Raw genomic sequence first — 17,514 nt, 5'->3', positions numbered from 1 at the left:
GAGCAAACTTTTCTGGCCGCCCCCCGGCTCCGGCTCCGCGCCTTTATTTACACCGGCGGCGCTGGGCGCCCTGCGCGGCGGGCTCCCCGCTGCAGCCCATTCTGCCCTGCTCGCCGCCAGCGCCCGCCCCGATTGGCCGCCCGCCGGCACAGGGCCCTCCTTCCCCGCTCCCTCCTCCAAGATGGGCTCCGCTCCGCGCCGCTCCGCTCCCCGCCCCGCCGCGCCCCCGCCCGGCCACCGGCCGCAACCGCCCCGCGCCCGGGCGGGGCCGCCACCGGCACGGCCGAGCCGGGCGGAGCCCAGCCCAGCCCCGCCGAGCCCCCGCCCGCCCGCCTCGCTCAGCGCCATCCGCCATGTGGCGGCGTGCCCCCGGTTGCTTTCCTCCTCAGGGCTTTACCCCCTGCGCTGGGCTCTGTGGCCCCCGGCTTTTCAGGGTCTCCGCCGCGGAGCAGCGCGGCGCTGTGGTTTCATGGCTGGATTCACTCCGGGTGCCCCCCTAGGCTGAGGGGCTGCCGCCCTGCTGCGCCCCCCGCCGCCCGCTGCTGGCCCCCAGGGAGGTGTCCGGGCTGCCATGGAGCCCCCCGGTGCCCAGCCCGCTGTGGAGAGGCGAGGAAGGCGGCGATGCTCGCCCCCGAGCCGCGGGAGGCCCGCGGAGGAGGCCATCTTGTGGCTGCGTGCCCAGGGGATGGCAGAGGCGACATGGCACCGCTCCGGCTGCCTCCGGGGCCGGGGAGCCGGCGCTGCCCCAAGCTGAGGGGGGTATTGGGGGAGGATGGGGGGGTGGGAGGTGTTTTTTCCTCACGCTAAGAGGAGATTGTGTGTGGAAATAAAAATATCAGACTCTGCGTGTCTGCGGGGAGCCCTTGAGTGTGGTGGAATAGGCGCAGCAGGAGGGGCTGGAGGAGACATCTGCCTGCCTGGGAACCCGAGCCTCGCGGGCAGAGCAGAGCAGCGCCGAGGCACAGAGACCTTGGCCTCCAGCAACTCCCCAAGCCAACCCCGGGTTTGGAAAGGAGCCGACACCTTTGTGTTCACAAACAGGTGTATTTGCAGAGAAATGTCATCACACTTGCCTGGTCTGTTGCTCACTGTACATTTTTATAACATTCTCTACACATCTTAACACAAGGCTACGCTGGACAGTGGAAGAGATCCCCCACACAAAGCTAAAATACGTGTTATCAGGAAACACATTTCCAGTAACTCTTGGCTGACTGTTTGAGAGCAAACAGCGGCTGCGGTGATCTGCATGGAGATGAGGAAGCAGCAGCGCTCGCCCCTGGGCTGCCCGGGCCAGGGGAGGTTTTGGGTGGTGGGATCCTTCCCTGGGCAAGTTCTGCTGTAGCATTCCGGGAAATTTTAGGCTGGTCGCAGCTTGTCAACTGCTAGGATATTTTGAGCCGAGCACTGTGGAGTGAAAAAGAAGGGCTAAAGATAGAGAAAAGGCTGGGGAAGAGGGAACAGAAAGATTGAGAAGAGCTGCACGTCCTTGATAAAAAGTGGCCGTTCTCACAGCTGTGAGATGTTCCTGACCTGCCGTGCTCCCGTTGCTGTGTCACATGGAGATTTGCTAATGCCCGCTGGGAACTTTTTTTTTATTTATTTATTTCATTTTTTACTTTTTTAATTTCATTTTTTTACTTTTTTAATCTCATTTTAGCTTAGTGTGAAATCTCAAAAAAAGGATATTTTGAAATATTTTTTCTCACAAGCTTTGTTTTGCAGCTCCCAAATATTTGTTTATTTTGACAGCTGATGGGGAAGGACAAGTCTATTCTGTAATTTAGCAGTCTCCACATTTGCCCACTTTTCAGTTTGATTTAGCAGATTTGGTTTTCGTTCCCTAATCACTTTTGTTCATTTATCGATGCCCTAAAAGAAGTAATTACTAAATCTGGAAGGCTTAACAGAATCTGCTCCACAGACACGGGCTCGCTTGCCTAACACTAGTGGGATTTCTTACCAGTAGGTGTGAAGCGAGATGCATGGTAGAGGTATGTGGTGGAGCTAACCTGCTGTTTTGCCTTCTGCCTGTGGCACCAGCCAGTGTGCCGAGTCCCGTTCTTTCACTTTGGCGCACTCCTGCAGTTTAAGGAAAAGACTGACCGGAGCAATTGATTCTTCAGGTTTGACAGTGACTGCTGTGAAGGACTGTGGGGAGTGGAACTTGGAAGCTGGTGCGCTGGTGCTTGCAGATAGCGGCCTGTGTTGCATTGATGAGTTCAACAGTATCAAGGAACACGACAGAACCAGTATCCATGAAGCAATGGAGCAACAAACCATCAGCGTAGCAAAGGCAGGGTAAGTGGCATGTTAAAGCGTGTGGCAAAATAGCATGCTTCTCTTGCACTTACAGGTTGGTGGGTGGCTTGTCATGCTGACTAAAAATAGCTGTTTTCTTTGTTGTACTGCATAGTTTTGTTCTCAATGGTATTTGTAAACTAGGTGAGCCAGCGTTTCAAAGGACAGTGCAATGGACCTGAGGTTGCAAGCAACCAGAATGAAGACGTACCCTGCTCGCTGCTGGGTTTTCAGTCTGCCACTGCCCTTAGGCAAGGGTACTTTCCTAAGAATCGTAGAATCATTAAGGTTGGAAAAGCTCTCCAAGGTCATCTGGTCCAACCACCCCCCTACCACCAATGTTACCCACTAAACCATGTCCCTAAGCGCCATGTCCAACCTTTCCTTAAACACCCACAGGGACGATGACTCCACCACCTCCTAGGGCAACCCGTTCCAATGCCTGACCGCTCTTCCCAAAAAGAAGTCTCCTCATTTCCAACCTGAACCTCCTCTTTGTGTTCTTTTTTTTTTTTTTTTTTGTCACATGGTGAGAGCCACCATAATAATTATATGTGAAATGAGGAATTTCACAAGGAACTCAGAAAGCAGGACTTTGTTTCTCCAAATTCCAGTAATACCAGACAGTAACAAAATAAGACCAAATAATTTCTAGGCTACCCAATCATATATGTTGGGCGTGACGTGACCATAAATTCCTGCTTACTTTCACGTCCTCATTTTTTTTCTATACTAGAACGTACTCAAATCTCTTATTTTTTTTTTTCCCCTGCCAGTTTGATCTCTGAGCTCTAACGTTACTCTCTCAGCCACATGCAGCTCTCGTCCAGGCCCAAATCATGTCCTGACTGGTATTACCAGTCTCTGGTACCCAAAAGGCATCATCCTTTCCACATTCCTCCTTGTCACCTTCCACTCTGCTCTTCCTCCCATCACATCTTCTTCCTCTCAGTTATGGAACAACTTTGGACACAAGGCAGCAGTTACTCTGGAGCTGACTCGAAATAGCTTGGTGACAAACCAAAGTTAGAATACTGCTGCTGCCTTAACTGAAACGATTGCGTTTGGACTACTAGAATAAAAATAATCTCCCCACATCTAAAAACACACACCGGGATAGCATAATTAAGAGGGAAAAATGTCATTTTCCCTGAGAAACAGATGATATGGCTGCCATCATTGGATGGTTGGGCTAATATCTGCAAGATGACTCTACACAGGAATAAAACATACCCGTATGTTACATTTCGTTTTACTTTCTGAAAATGTGAATTAAGCTAAAATGTTACTTTTCATCGTGAAAAAAAATCTATTTATACTGTATGAATCAGCAAAGTAGCATTTGTTTCTGAAAAGCTAGATTAGTTTTATTCAGCTAAGGATGTACCTGAATATAGAGATTGCTTGTGGGAATATTACCTAGCTACTTTTGGTGTCCCAAGTACTGTCTTTCTGTCTAGTTGCTATTCTCTGACTGAGAAATGCTTGATATATAATATCTATTAATAAAATGCATATAGTTTAGCTCGTATGCTCTTTAAATGTAAGATGTGCTCTTTATAACATAAAACCATGATAATTGTTGTTAACACTTTGGAGTCATTTCCTCGATCCAGCTCAGTTCAGCTGTAATGTTCATCATATTTTTCTCTAGCTTGGTATGCAAGCTTAATACAAGGACAACAATACTGGCAGCAACAAACCCCAAAGGTCATTATGACCCTAACGAGTCTGTCTCCGTCAACATAGCTCTTGGCAGTCCCCTGCTGAGCAGATTTGACCTGGTCTTAGTATTGTTAGATACAAAGAATGAGGAGTGGGACCGCATCATTTCATCTTTCATCTTGCAAAATAAAGGTATGAGTTTGTTTTTGTTGTTGTTGTTGTTGTTGTTGTTTTTTAATTTCCCCACCTTTCTGTTTTGTTATTTTGTTATTTTTGTTATTTATTTGTTAGTTTGTTATTTTTCAGCCTTTCACATCAATCAGCGTTTGCCTGTTTACTGTGATAGTTGCCTGTGGTATGGTTGTCTTTCTAGCAGGAAAAAGATAGAGATCATTGATTAATTAATAGGGGAGAGCTGTGAACACCATACCTTTACCTTTACTCTATGATCGTTTGCAAGAGATTTCAGCCCAGACTGCTTCGGCTTCCATGTTTTCATTACTCGATGCGCAGATCCTACACGCAGTACCATTACATGCTGTCAATGAGAAGCTTAATTCAGACAGAACAAATTTGAGCTGTGTATGCTGCAGGGCCTGGAGAGTGCGTATTAGCGGTCCGCATGTGGAGCTCTGCATGTGTGCTCTGGAATTAGGAAAGGCAGAGTGATTTGATTTTAACCTGCTTTAGGAACACGACTTTGATCCTCATTAGAGAAGTGGTTAGAGGAGACTTCTTCAGCTAACTTCCTTGCTTTTCTTTCCTTACCAAAATGCTTCCCTGTAAAAAAAAATAAATGTTCAGAATATGGCAGGTAGCCTTTGGCTTCTATAGAGTAGATAAAGACAGCCAGAGGAAGTGCATACGTTCGAGTGGCATTTTATACTTGACACGGTATCAGAGCACTTGGTAATGGCTGTACCATCTGGTGGGCAGCGAGTCTGACAGCTCCGTTGTTCAAACTGCTGGAGGCTTTGCTGTGGATTTTGCTAGGGGAGGGACTGGATGTCATGTAACATTCCACACTGGAATTTGACCAAGTCCCTGAGGACTCATGCACAGACACTCCAGTATGCCCCAGAAATACGGTAGGAGGTATTTTACGTTCACCCATCTACTTAACAGGAATTCTTCAGAAAAAGCTTGATGTCTGTTGTTATACAATTACTGACTAGGCAGTTGTTGCGCAGGTTGCCCTAGCAAATCAGAAAAGCTGTGGAGCATGGAAAAGATGAAAACCTACTTCTGCCTTATAAAAAGTATACAGCCAAAACTGTCTGATGAGAGCAACCTGATCCTCGTACGCTATTACCAAATGCAGCGTCAGAGTGACTGCCGAAATGCTGCCCGAACTACCATTCGCTTATTGGAGAGTTTGATACGCCTTGCAGAAGGTAAGGCCGGGACAACTTTATTTTTAGACTAACAATTAACCTTTATGAAATGAATAGATCAGGAGTATAATTATAACCAGTAAGCAGAGTAGGGTTTTCTCCATAGAGTTATGGATAGATGAACCTTGCATTGTTTGATCTTCATAATCTAAATAGACTTGGGGTTGGAGATTTGAATGTGGGAAAGGGTGTTATGTTTAGATGATCAAAACCGGTTTTAATTTTGCCATTCTCACATTCATAATAAAAACTAAAGGCACTGGAAGAAACTACATTTGAGGAAAAAATCTCAGAAGTTACGTGCCTTTATGAAAAGCAAATCCCAGGATTCGTTTTACTTTATTTGAGTCCTGGGTTGCCACTCTACTCAGCCTGAGGAAAGGTGTCAAGTATTTTGTTCTATCCTAAAATTAATATAACATAAAATACAACACATTTTTGTTCAAGTCTCTATCTCACAATAGGGACTGCAACAACTCCAACTCTAAACTCAAATCATATTTTACTTGAACAAAATCAAAGGAATTAGTAGGTCTCTTTCTTAATATGATTGTGTTTTCTAAAATGGCATATCAAGTATTTCCAGGATGAATTTAAAATAAAATCTTTTTTTTTTCTTTTTCTTTTTTTCCCCCTTTTTTATGCCAATCAGTAAGCTAGTGCTTTCTGCATCAGATATTTATATTTTGGTCTCCATTGGGGGGTGAAAATTATTTAGGTGAAAGACATTATTAGCCTTTAGGGATTCACATGTTATTTATATGTTCAAGGTTTCTTCCATTCTTGTCTGTCACGTGGTTGGGACTTCCAGTAGCATTTTGTTCTTCCAAACTATTACATAGATGGTATTAATTAAATTGCCTTTATTTTGCTGAGTAAGAGCCATGTTTGCACAGCCAATTCTTCATGCAGTAAATTATTTGCATTACAACCATTTACAAAAAACAGTTTTATTGTCTTAAGAAATGGAAGCAAGAAAAAATAAACTATTGTAGAGAAAAATATGTTCTAGGCCACTTAGAAGAAATCAAATCTTTTTTGACCTATGATGAAAGTTATGCTTAATTTTTCACTTTTTGATGATGACATCTACCTATATAGATAGGGATGTTTTACATCACACTCTCTGTGATATCCAGCACATTTTTTAACTCTAGTATTTTGCGTATCTTTATTCAAACTGTCATAGTAACTATAATCCAGAAGTCGCATTCTTTACTAGTAAAATTAAACCTTCCAGTCTCTCTTGAAATTGACACAAAAATCAAAAGGATTGTATTGATGTTTGAGTTAGACCCATATACAAGCTTTTGAAGAGCTAAAAAATTTTGAAGAAATATCATCTCCCTTGTAGTAAAATAAAAACAAAACCAAACCAAACAAAACAAAGTAACCTTTTTGACCCTATTTGCACTTGCACTTACTTTCAGTGCCCACCCGTTTTTTTCTAGCTCATGCCCGGTTGATGTTTAGGGATACTGTGACTTTGGAAGATGCTGTGACGGTGGTATCGGTGATGGAATCGTCTATGCAGGTACGGTTTCTTGCAGACATTGCTGCACTAAGGGATTTATAATGTTGGTATGTTGCCAGCTCCGTTCATCTCTTTGGGGAGGATTTCACGCAATCATGGAAAGTAGGTAATCAGCGACTTCGACAAGTAATTTTTAGTCCATCTTGATAATTAAAATACTTAAAAGCGGGTTATAATGAAAAGTCTGGATTGATCATAAAGGAATAGCACCTTTTTTTTAATAGACTCTGAAGTCTAAGTGGAGTTTTGTATACTCTTAGCTCTTAATAATCTACATTTTAAAGACCTTTTGAGCCAGAAGTTGTGTTTATATCACTGTGTTTAATAACGTCTGACATTTTTTTCTTTTATGATGTTACCTTTTCACCCATTAACTAGGTACAAGCGGACCAAACAATTTTTATTTTTTCTGAGAAAGTTTCAAATAGTTGCCAAGAGCAATACTTTATTTTGCCATTAGATGATTTTAAAACATGCTCTTGGTGATACTGAAACTCACAGAACTTTTAGGAGACCAATTTTACTCTGGAAGCCTTAAAAACTTAGTTGCTGTACACTGAAAAATGTGTATACCAATTAGCACACAGATTTGTGTAATGTTTCCATGTAAAAAAAAAACAACAAAACATTTAAAAAAGTCTGAAGGCTAGATTTTTGTTTACTGTAGCGTCATTAGGTTATTGAAAATAAGGAAAAGCAGCACATTTATAACAAGAAAAGGAATATGAATCTGGTAGAGGCTTTTTTAAATGGAAATGTGGAAAATAATGTAGATGACTATTACCTTAAATGGAATATTTTTAAGAGAAATAAATCTTAATGCTTTGAAATAGAAAATAAAAATTACCATAAGCAGATTATCCAAAGTTTTGCATGTTGAGGTTCTTAACACTTCTGAATTACTTGGTTTTGGCTCTGTCAGAGATAGGGTACTCTACTGCACAGAGGACCGGGCTGATCCAAACTGTCACATCCTATGTTTCTGTATGGTTTGATATAAATATATTCAGGTTAAAGCAATTTTATATGGTACCCACTAGCTCAAAGTAGCAGGTAGGCACTTGTGATCTACCTTGTTCTTTCAGTGGAAGTTGAGAGACTAATTGCAGTCAGTGCCACAAATAATCTACTGCACAGTGTTGCACGTGGAATTTGTCTCAAAAATACTACAGGGTCTGACCTTATTAAGTAGCAGAAGATTATTTCACTGTCTGCTGCAATTCATTTTGCAGTATTTTGAAGAGCTCAGCTTTTCAGTGACAGCACTGCATCTAAGTTAAAATAAGAAGCTCTAACACCACATCCTGTTGAAACAGCAGAAGATACTACCTAGGTGTAATTAAAACTGTAATTACCTAGAGTGGAATTTGATGGGACACTATTTCAAAGTAGTATGATTTTGGGACATAAGAAACCTGAAATACTCAGATATTTTTTTCATAACAGGTCAAAAAGTGGAGACTGATGAATATATATTGTCATCTGTGTATCACTACATCATCAGCAATAAATGTAAAAAAATTGTTTAACTATGGGTCACTTTCTCATGTTTATTCATCCCTCAAGGGCTGCAGTGTTCATAACAATCATCTGTCTAATCAGTGTCAGTGAGAAATTTGCCTGTGTTATGACTGTAGAAGACTACCTGGGAGCAGTTTATACGCTTATCATATTTGCTCCATTATTCACTTTTTATGAGGGAATAGGTAAATGTGTTAATTTTTTCTAAGAATCTGCAAACTTGAGATCTGCTATTTAAGGCCAAATTTTGCTTTTGACCTGGAAAGTATAAAAGAATCGCTGAAATTCTTTTTGAAAGCAGTAACATATGTTTTATTAAAAAAAATAATAGAAGCAACATGGAAAGTTTATTTTCAGGAAGTGTTTCCTTCTCTAAAAGGAAAATGTTTTTATCTATAGATTACATCGTGTGTTTCCTGCCTAATTGTAGAATGTGGTTGGAAATGAGGGAGAACCAGTGTTATTCTTGAAGGACTGGCTGCTACCTTTCAGCTTAGCAAACACTGTTTTAAATGCTGTCTTTCCAAACTAGGTTCTACCGAAAAAAAATTGTCATATTCTTGCCAGTGTAAAATCAAAGTTCACAGTTCTCAGGCCAGTATTCAGATACTTTACGTGATCCCTCTTGGGAAGGAGGGCTACCCATTTTTGTCACTGACATCCTTCATTGATTTTTGTTTGTTTGTTTGTTCTGTACTCTAATTCACCCTTATTTTTCTCAGGGAGAAAAAGGTCAGGGAGAGCAGGACATAATTGTATCCCGTGGGCATATGCCTTGAGATACATGTTCCTTTTTTCTTTTTTTTCCATTGGATTCGTATATCAAAAAGCAGCTACCCCTTGTCAATGTTTGCATCAGTGTTTTATTATTTACTGTTCAAGTGCTGTTCTAAATATAGAGTTCTCCGTTTCTTCATGTACTTTTCTGTGGAATTCATTTCCGGTCTATTTTAGTATTTCAGAAATATTAATTTATTTATCTTCATGCAGTCATTGTGAAGTGACAGGCTGGTACTACTCCTGTTCTATGACCTGGAGCTGGCATATGCAAGATCCCGAAGACATTATCCACTGCAGCACGTCCCATGAGAAATGGTTAGGGCTTCGGTTTCAGAGCAGGAGAACTTCGAGTGTTATAGCAGTTTCCTTCTGTGAACACAACGTGTCAGGCTCCCGGTTATGAGTTTATTGCCTTTCAAAACCTTTGTTTAACTGGCTCCATCAAAATCACAAGAACTGGAACTTTGCATAGAGGTAGAATCCAGTTTTCCACAGCAGCTTTTAGCTGTCCTAACCAAGAGACCAGGCTTTACTTTCTACAGTCCCTGCCTCATTAACTATGCACTTCCCAGTGTTTGAAACAAATAAAGAAAAAATCACAATTAAATAAATAAATACATCTTGAAACAAATAAGGGTCCTACAAGAACCTTCTCCATTACTACCAATCAGTGCTTCTATGTGGAACAGATTTGTCACATTTCTGAGTCATCAGTGAAAGCTAAGACAAGTGATAACTTAAATGGGATGTGTTGGTGGTTGCCCAGCCAGCCGTTGTTATAGCACTGTGTGGTTTTGGAGGGCTTGAATTAGCCATTTGAGTGATGTTCTTCCCGTTTGATTATTTTTAATGTGAAATTTTAAAATGACAAAAGGGAAAAAACAGAAAAATGCCAACATACGGCATCACATGGACTGCATGCTTTTGACGGGAACAGCCTCTAGACTCAAGAGTCTCTATGTGTCTATAAGAGTCTCTTTAGATAGAGTTTCTAGGCAATTTCTTGTTCTAGAGGCTGTCAACTTTTGCTTTTGCTCTTGTGGTGCTTGATAAGCATATCATTCATTAGTTGTATTGAGCTTTATAGATTAGGTAGGAGTTGTAAATGACAGCTAATCTGTGGCAAAATAGTGGGTTGTTATGGTTTGGTGTGGTTTGGTTTTAAAGAGTTGTAATGGAATATTTGGTGTGGAACAAGAATATCATGCAGATATTCTGTTCCAAATAGACACTACTTCATTTCTTACAAAGCACAGCTAAAATGTTCCAGATTAAAAACACTTTTTTTCTGGAATCATTCCTGAATCATCAGTTACCCTTAAAGATCTATTCGGAAAAATTTTGGAGTTTGATTTCTGCCATGTTGACCAGCCTTAACACCCGTATCTTTCCTTTTAAATAAGTAGGAAAAGCTAATAATAATTTTTAAAAAAAGCAGTCAAAATATCTTCTATTATAATAGAATAGGTAATATCATGGGTAGAATTTTTACAAGGCATTTGGAAGACTACTTTTTATTCCTAATGTCCATTTATAATAATGATGTTCTCAAGCCTTAGACTTTCTATTTTTGTATAAATCAAATAAAATCAACACCCAGTAAGAGTAAGTGGCAGGGTTGATCATAAAATAGCTCTATGTGTGTAAGCAGCCTTGCCTGTGTGAGCAGACCTAACAGGATTACTTGTGCAAATGGAGTTACTCAGTAAATATTTGTTAACTGAAGCTTTAAAATATCAGAGGGAGTACTTTGTATTAAATGCTCTCTACTGCTTAAATCTGATACTGAAATAAAAGATAATTTCTTTTTTTTTTTTTTTTAATCTCTTCTGGTGATCCAGGGGGGTGCACTTCTTGGAGCCATCAATGCCTTGCACACCTCCTTCCCAGAGAACCCAATGGCGCAGTACCGAGCACAGTGTGAACTCATCCTGGAGCGGCTGGAGCTGCAGGATCTTCTGCACAAGGAGCTGCAAAGACTTGACAGGTTAGAATATGCAGAGTAACAAAATAATTCAATAGAGAAAAAGAATTGATTGACAATAATACCTGGAGAGTGTCTAAAAATAGAATCTGACATTGGGAAAGGACTTGTTCTTTAGAGGACACAAATAAGCAAGGAGATTGGTTTAAAGGAGTACTTTATCATCACAAGATCCTTTCTCTCTCTGGGTTATGGAATGTTCAAAGAGTTTTAACAGTTTAATCAGATCCCAACATAAATCTCAAATTTATACTCAGGTATATTTCTGCTGAACTTATTAGGGTGAAAATGCAAGATTTTTTAGCTGAACAAATAATTTTATATAACTTTTTGTTACTTGCTTGGTAAAATACAGCATGTTTGCTTCATATTTTTAAGACTTCCTTTGTGTTGGGCTTGTCATGATTCTTGCCTTTCTTTTAATGGAAAATGCAATCCTGAATCAAAGTTCTGTTCTTTTGGGTGATTTTTGTTTTTACACACTGGAATTTTCACTATCTTTTCTCCAATTTTCGGCTCGCTACAATACTATGTGGAAGTCTATTTGCTGTTATTAATAGAAAACTTCTAACTTCCTGTGGCTGAGAGGAGAACACTAGGATTGGCAGGAAATGAAATGCAAACAAACAAACAAACAAAACACCACATTTGTTTCCTGAAATGAGATCGGGCTTTAAAGAAACTTGTACTGTCCTATTGTTAAAGGAAGATAAAAGATTAATGTTATTGAAGCTAAAGGAATAAGAACAGCTGGGAAAATACACTTTTTCCTTCAAGCATTTTTTAGACTTTGTTTTGCAATTTATAGTTAGGACATCCTAAATAAGCACTAAAGCAATAAAAGCAGATGAAAGTGGGGTATCTCCAACAGGCAGGCAAAAACTACTTTTAGAAAACAGAAGTGTTCACAAAGGGTGATAGAAATACAGTGTGGGGTGGGAGATCAAACACAAAAATGGGATCAGGTCTGTGTGGCCTTCCTGGCAGGGGCTTGTGTTATCTGCTCCTAAGGCCGCCCAGTGAAAGGGATTTCCCATTCCCATTGGGTTGCCTGTCCCATTATTGCTCCATCCTCATACTCATGAAGGTTTCCTCCACATCCCACTGAATCCCCTATTCTGCAAATTGAGCTGATTTCTTCTTCCCTTTAAACAGCTGAGAGAACACTTAATGAATGTCCTTTTTAAATACTAAATGAATGTCCTTTTCTGTGTTAGAAGACTTGTCTCATGCATTCCCCTCAGACTGCATTTTGATAAAACAAGCATTCATCTTGCAGCCCATCTTGATGAATCAGAGCATTTCTGTTACTCTCCAGGAAAATTTTGTGTGTTCTATCAGAATAAGATTATTAGTAAATAATGAGAAAGAAGGCTTTAAAAGATATCTGTCAACATAGCGTGCTCTCTCATATAGTAGAGGAACAGTTTATAACGCATAGGAATCATTGCAGCTACGTTGGTGCAGTTACTCATGGTTACAGTCACTATTTAGCAAACACAGAAGCGTGCTGTCTCCCTTGGAGATTGTATGGTTAGGTATGGTAGAATATCAGCTATGCTGAAATTGGAGGGAACCCTCCTTCTAGTACCTCCGTTGTGCTGGAGAACCCTGAGAATACAGCTGCAGACAGTGATAATTCAGCTTTTAAGGTGATCTGAGATGCTTTCGGTCTATCCCAGAGTTTTTGACACGTTGGCTCCATAGTGATTGTGAGAGAAAGCCACGAGCAACCACTACTCAAAGTAACACCTGGGTTTTCCACTCTGGTAACTCATTTGAGGCTTTGCCTTTCTCAGGGTAAAATCTGGTTGAGGTTCTTCTTCTAGAAGATGTGCTTACAGAATTTGTAATCCGTAAGGAACTCTAGCAATGGCAATTCGCTGTGCAGACCTGTATTGATTTAGTGTTACTTCTCAAGGAAATTAAGTTTATGTAGTTGCTTTCTCTGTCCATCTGCTTATCATCTGTTGGAGACACTAAATTCTGTCACTTAATGTAGAAGTTGCTGAGATCAAAATACAGCACCAGTTTCTGAAGCTATATGTAGAACTTAATCCAGTTACTTAACCCAAATCCTTTGTAGTTCTTCATCATTCGTACATACTAAGCATCATTAAGGAAAAAAAAAAAAAAACAAAAAACAAACAAACAAAAAAAAAAAAACCTGACTACTTCTTAATCTTTTTCATTCCATAGATTACAAAAAGAAAACTCTTCCCAGCTGCAACCTGAAGAAACAAGTTTTGGTACTCCTACAGGATGCTTGGACAAGGATACATTTGAGTCAAAGCAAATGTCTCAGTCAGAGCCTTCAAATCAACAAATGAGTAACTCCAAGCCGCAGCCCTCTTTACCCAAAGGCAATGGTGAAGGGGAAATACATCTAGAACCCTCAGGCAACCCAGCACCTGATAATAACAAAGGTACAAACCACTTGACTAAACACAGTAAAAGAGCTGATGGCAGCCTGGCATGGTTTGACAGCCTGGAAGACAGCAACACTGATGCTGAAGAAACTTTTCAGAAAAAGTCTCCACTGCCCAAGATAATCCCAGATAAATTGGCTTCAAAAGCCTCGTGCAATACCTCCTGCTCAGAAGGAGGAGGTTCTTCAATCCTAAGGAAGGGAAATGGAGCGAGAGAATCACAAGCAACTGTGAATCTACATGCTCCTTTGGGACAGGACAAAGCTTCCAAGATAATCAGGAAAAGGACCGAAGAACAGGAATGTTTTTCTTCAGGAGCAAATACTCAAGACCCAGCATCACCAAGTGCTGATGTGCAGGATTCAGTTATTACACAGCGGGTTTCTAAAAGGTGGCAGAGACTGCACACAGAGAGATCACACGGATTCTTCACGAGCACACAGGATCCTGAGGCAAAGGCCCTTCCCCCAGCGTTACCTGCATCTGGCCTGCTAGATCTTTCAAGTGATACAGACTCCGTGTTAGGGGAGGAAAAGAGCAGTGCATCTGCAGCAGCCAAAAATGCAACAATTTCCATAAGGAAACGAAGTAAAGATCAAGTAGAGAAGGAAGCAAAGGTAGTAAGCTCCCATGAGCCAGAAATCATTGACACTGAAAGTCCTCCAGCAGCTAAACTAGCTAAATTCTCTTTCAGACCAAGGACAAAACTTGATCATTCTTCCGAGAAGAAAAATGCAGAATTTTCTCTTTTTCAGAGTGAAAATATTACTAAGCCTGGAGAGCAGCAGCCAGAAGAATGCTGCCCCCCTGAGAAACGCAAGATGACATTGAGCCGCTTAGGAAGAAAGAGTATGGAAAAGCAACCAGTCGATAATAAGGGGAGTGGAGAGCAGCAGAGTCAGGCCTTAGAGAAAGAGGTCGGAGGAAATGCAGCGGTACGTCCTGATGTCAGCTTCAGTGCTGTGTTATCTCCACCCACTGAAAAGGGAAGGGAGGGAGGGGAAAAGCTTGGTGGCCCAAGCACAGAGAGGGTGTGCTCAGGCACGTTAGAAAAACTGTCCAGGTTCTGCTTTGCATCACGTCCTGACTCAAAATCAGAAACTCCACCTACTGTTAAGAATGGTGCTAGCAACAAGGAAAGTCACAGCCCGTTGCTGCAGGTGCACGTGAGCAATCCGAGCAAAAGGAAGAGCTTTGCACTGGGAAATGCTGGTAAAGCACGTGTCGTCACCCAGAAATCCCTCTTCTCGATAGCAGAGCTGGATGATGCTGCGTTAGATTTTGATTGGGATGAAGAGGTTAGGAAAAATCCAAGCTTGTAACGTGGATATCCTCCAAGTTTCTTAAGATGTGGCTGTTCTGACTCTCCATCCTTCTATCAATCATATCAACAGCATCTGTAGTTTACAAAGCATTTAAAAATAATCGTTCTGGACCTCTGTGGGTACCAATAAACACACGTCCTTTACGGGCTGCATACTTCACCCCAGCTGAAGGCTGCATATACTGCAGGCCTGATGTTACTTTCGGTTTTTCTAAACTTCCCAAGACTGCTTATGTCAGTTGATTTTTCTGATTAACCTGAAGACTCACACGGTTATGTTCATGTAAACAGAGTACAGCAACACCTGCAGAGGAGCAGGTTTAATTGACTGTTGTCCTTTATTTTGTGTAACAATTGGAACTATGTATGTGATCCAGATTGTCCTTATAAATGACCATGCCACTTTAGAAAAATGATGATGCTGAAGCTATGCTATTATGTTTTGTTTATCTATCTGTAAGGTTTGTTTTCAGTGCAGTAGCAATGTTGTAAGTTCTCATCATGCTCTGGTGAGTATTCCCATATTATCAGTATCATGACAATTTTGCTACATGTCTGGTTACTGCACTCCTTGCCACACAGCTGATGCTGAAGACATGTATCTAGGGCTTTCTGTTTCCAATTTGTTTTTTTTTTTTTTTATTTTTTTATTTTTTTTTTTCTCTTTTTTTTTTTTTTTTTCAGTTTTAAATACACTGGTTGAGGTATCTGTGTCTGTATTCTGGCTCATTTTATCAAAACCCATCTCTGTAATAAACATACAGAAGAAATTTTAGGTGACTGGGAATCCTCAGTAACCAGGGTAACTTCAAGGCAGGCCTGAAGCCCTGGCATAAAAGCTACACCGCAAACGTAACTGCACAGTGAGCAGCTACCCTAGTGTGGCTTGATTCTACCTCAGATACTGTTTAGTTGACTTTTTTAATTATGATTAGTGTCTTACTACATCTGATACGCATGGTGGCATGCTGTGTCCTATGCCATTCATTTGTCTAATGGGAAATTAATCTCTTAACGCATTACATGCTTACAGAGAAAGGTAAGCCTTAGACTTCCTTCAGTGACTTGTCTGGTACGATTCTTTCATGCTTGAATTCTCTGCAGAATATTCTTGTTATTACCTGCAAGGTAAACAGGGAACAGAATGGTTGCTTATGGCACAGTAAATCCTTAGAGAGGCTTGCTGGCACAAAGAAGGTCTCATTCCCTCTTGATTTGTTTAAAATTAGAAGGAGCTCCCTGAAACCAGGTGAGTTAAAACATTGTAAAGTTTCTGGAAAGGAGGGGGTGATAAGGCCCAAGGTACTTCAGTGGGGTACAGGGAAGTCGTGAGAACAGGAATTGTCGTAGTCGGTTTTCTCTTAAGAGCTCAGGAAAAGGACAGAGACAATATTGCCCAGGGTGATTGAGTAGTAAGTGGCTCCTCCAACACAAATGCGACATCAATCAAGAGAAGTGGACTTCACCCACCTCTCTCCCAGAGCACAGAGCCCCCCAGTCCTGTTGCTTCTCACAGAGACCACAGGTCACACAGACTCCAGCGTGAGGGTGGCCTGCACTCATGATACTCCTGCCCTTGAAAACCAAATGTTTCCGACAGGATGCTGTGTCTACACTGCAGCTTGATCAAGAATCCAGGGTCAAGAATCCCGGAGCTATTGACATTAATGATGGTCTTACTTGAATTTTCAGAGGCCAGCTAAAGGCACAGGTTTTCATCACCACTGCAGATGCATCAGGCCTTTGCATGGTGGTCTCATTTCCATGTGGTGGACATTAACAGCTGGCCAGTGCAAAGCCAGAACATAGCTACTGGATTGCAATAGTCAAGCACCACAAGTTTTATTTTTCAGTCATGCAAAACAATTAAAAAAAAAGAAAGAAAGAAAGAAATTTAATCCATTCATGCAGGTTTTACTCATCACTTTCCTATAAATCAGTAGCTAGGACCTCATCTAATGTACTTTGCTGTGTAAAATTAGATGACCAGCTGCTCTCAAGAACTGCAAGATCTAAACATACTTCTGTGGGAGGCTGGTTGACTTTCTTCTCTCTGTCCAGTGGAAATAAGAACTCTGGTGGAAAAAAAAAAAAAAAAAAAAAAAAAAAAAAATTTGTCACAGTGGCACAAAACTGAGCTAAAAGTCAAGCTTAAAATTTTCTTCTTATTCTTACGTTGTGTTCTTTATTTTCTTCTTGTCTCAAAGTCGTTGCACTGTATGGTCTGCCTGAGGGCCAGGGAAACTCCACAGTGCATGCGAGCAGCTGTGTTTCAGGGATGCTGAAATGCCTTGTGCTGCAGGCAGATACCTTCCGCACCAGTGAAACGCAGTCTTGCGAAGCCAGGGAATGCCCAGTTAGCAACAACTGTGAGAACTGGGCATCCAGATCTCCTTGGTATCCCCAAATCTCTGCACAGATTGTTGCAATTGATTAACCAGAAGATAAACCAGGTTTATTTTTCACAGATGACAAATGTTTCCTCTAATTCAGTGGGACCCAGCCTGGAATAGCGAGGTGGTGTACGTCAGTTTTTCCAGTCACTAATCACACTTGTGGTCCAGTTCAGCAGTCTGGCTGAT

General features: G+C 41.3%; 1 protein-coding gene across 1 annotated transcript in view; it reads left to right on the top strand.

Moving 5' to 3' along the window:
* Nucleotides 1-15,354, top strand: part of MCM9 (minichromosome maintenance 9 homologous recombination repair factor) — a 44,501-nt gene extending 29,147 nt beyond the window's left edge. The window contains exons 7-12 of the mRNA XM_032185580.1: nucleotides 2,127-2,301; nucleotides 3,956-4,158; nucleotides 5,157-5,360; nucleotides 6,812-6,894; nucleotides 11,037-11,182; nucleotides 13,379-15,354. Of these exons, the coding sequence (XP_032041471.1) occupies nucleotides 2,127-2,301; nucleotides 3,956-4,158; nucleotides 5,157-5,360; nucleotides 6,812-6,894; nucleotides 11,037-11,182; nucleotides 13,379-14,930 (2,363 nt within the window). The 3' untranslated portion in view covers nucleotides 14,931-15,354. The remainder of the gene's footprint in view (nucleotides 1-2,126; nucleotides 2,302-3,955; nucleotides 4,159-5,156; nucleotides 5,361-6,811; nucleotides 6,895-11,036; nucleotides 11,183-13,378) is intronic.
* Nucleotides 15,355-17,514: the final 2,160 nt, after the last annotated feature.

The sequence above is a fragment of the Aythya fuligula genome, chromosome 3 (assembly GCF_009819795.1).
Source record: "Aythya fuligula isolate bAytFul2 chromosome 3, bAytFul2.pri, whole genome shotgun sequence".
In the NCBI taxonomy this organism is placed as follows: domain Eukaryota; kingdom Metazoa; phylum Chordata; class Aves; order Anseriformes; family Anatidae; genus Aythya; species Aythya fuligula.
The sequence above is the reverse complement of the archived record's forward strand: the minus strand, read 5'-3'. Positions and strand labels throughout refer to the sequence as shown.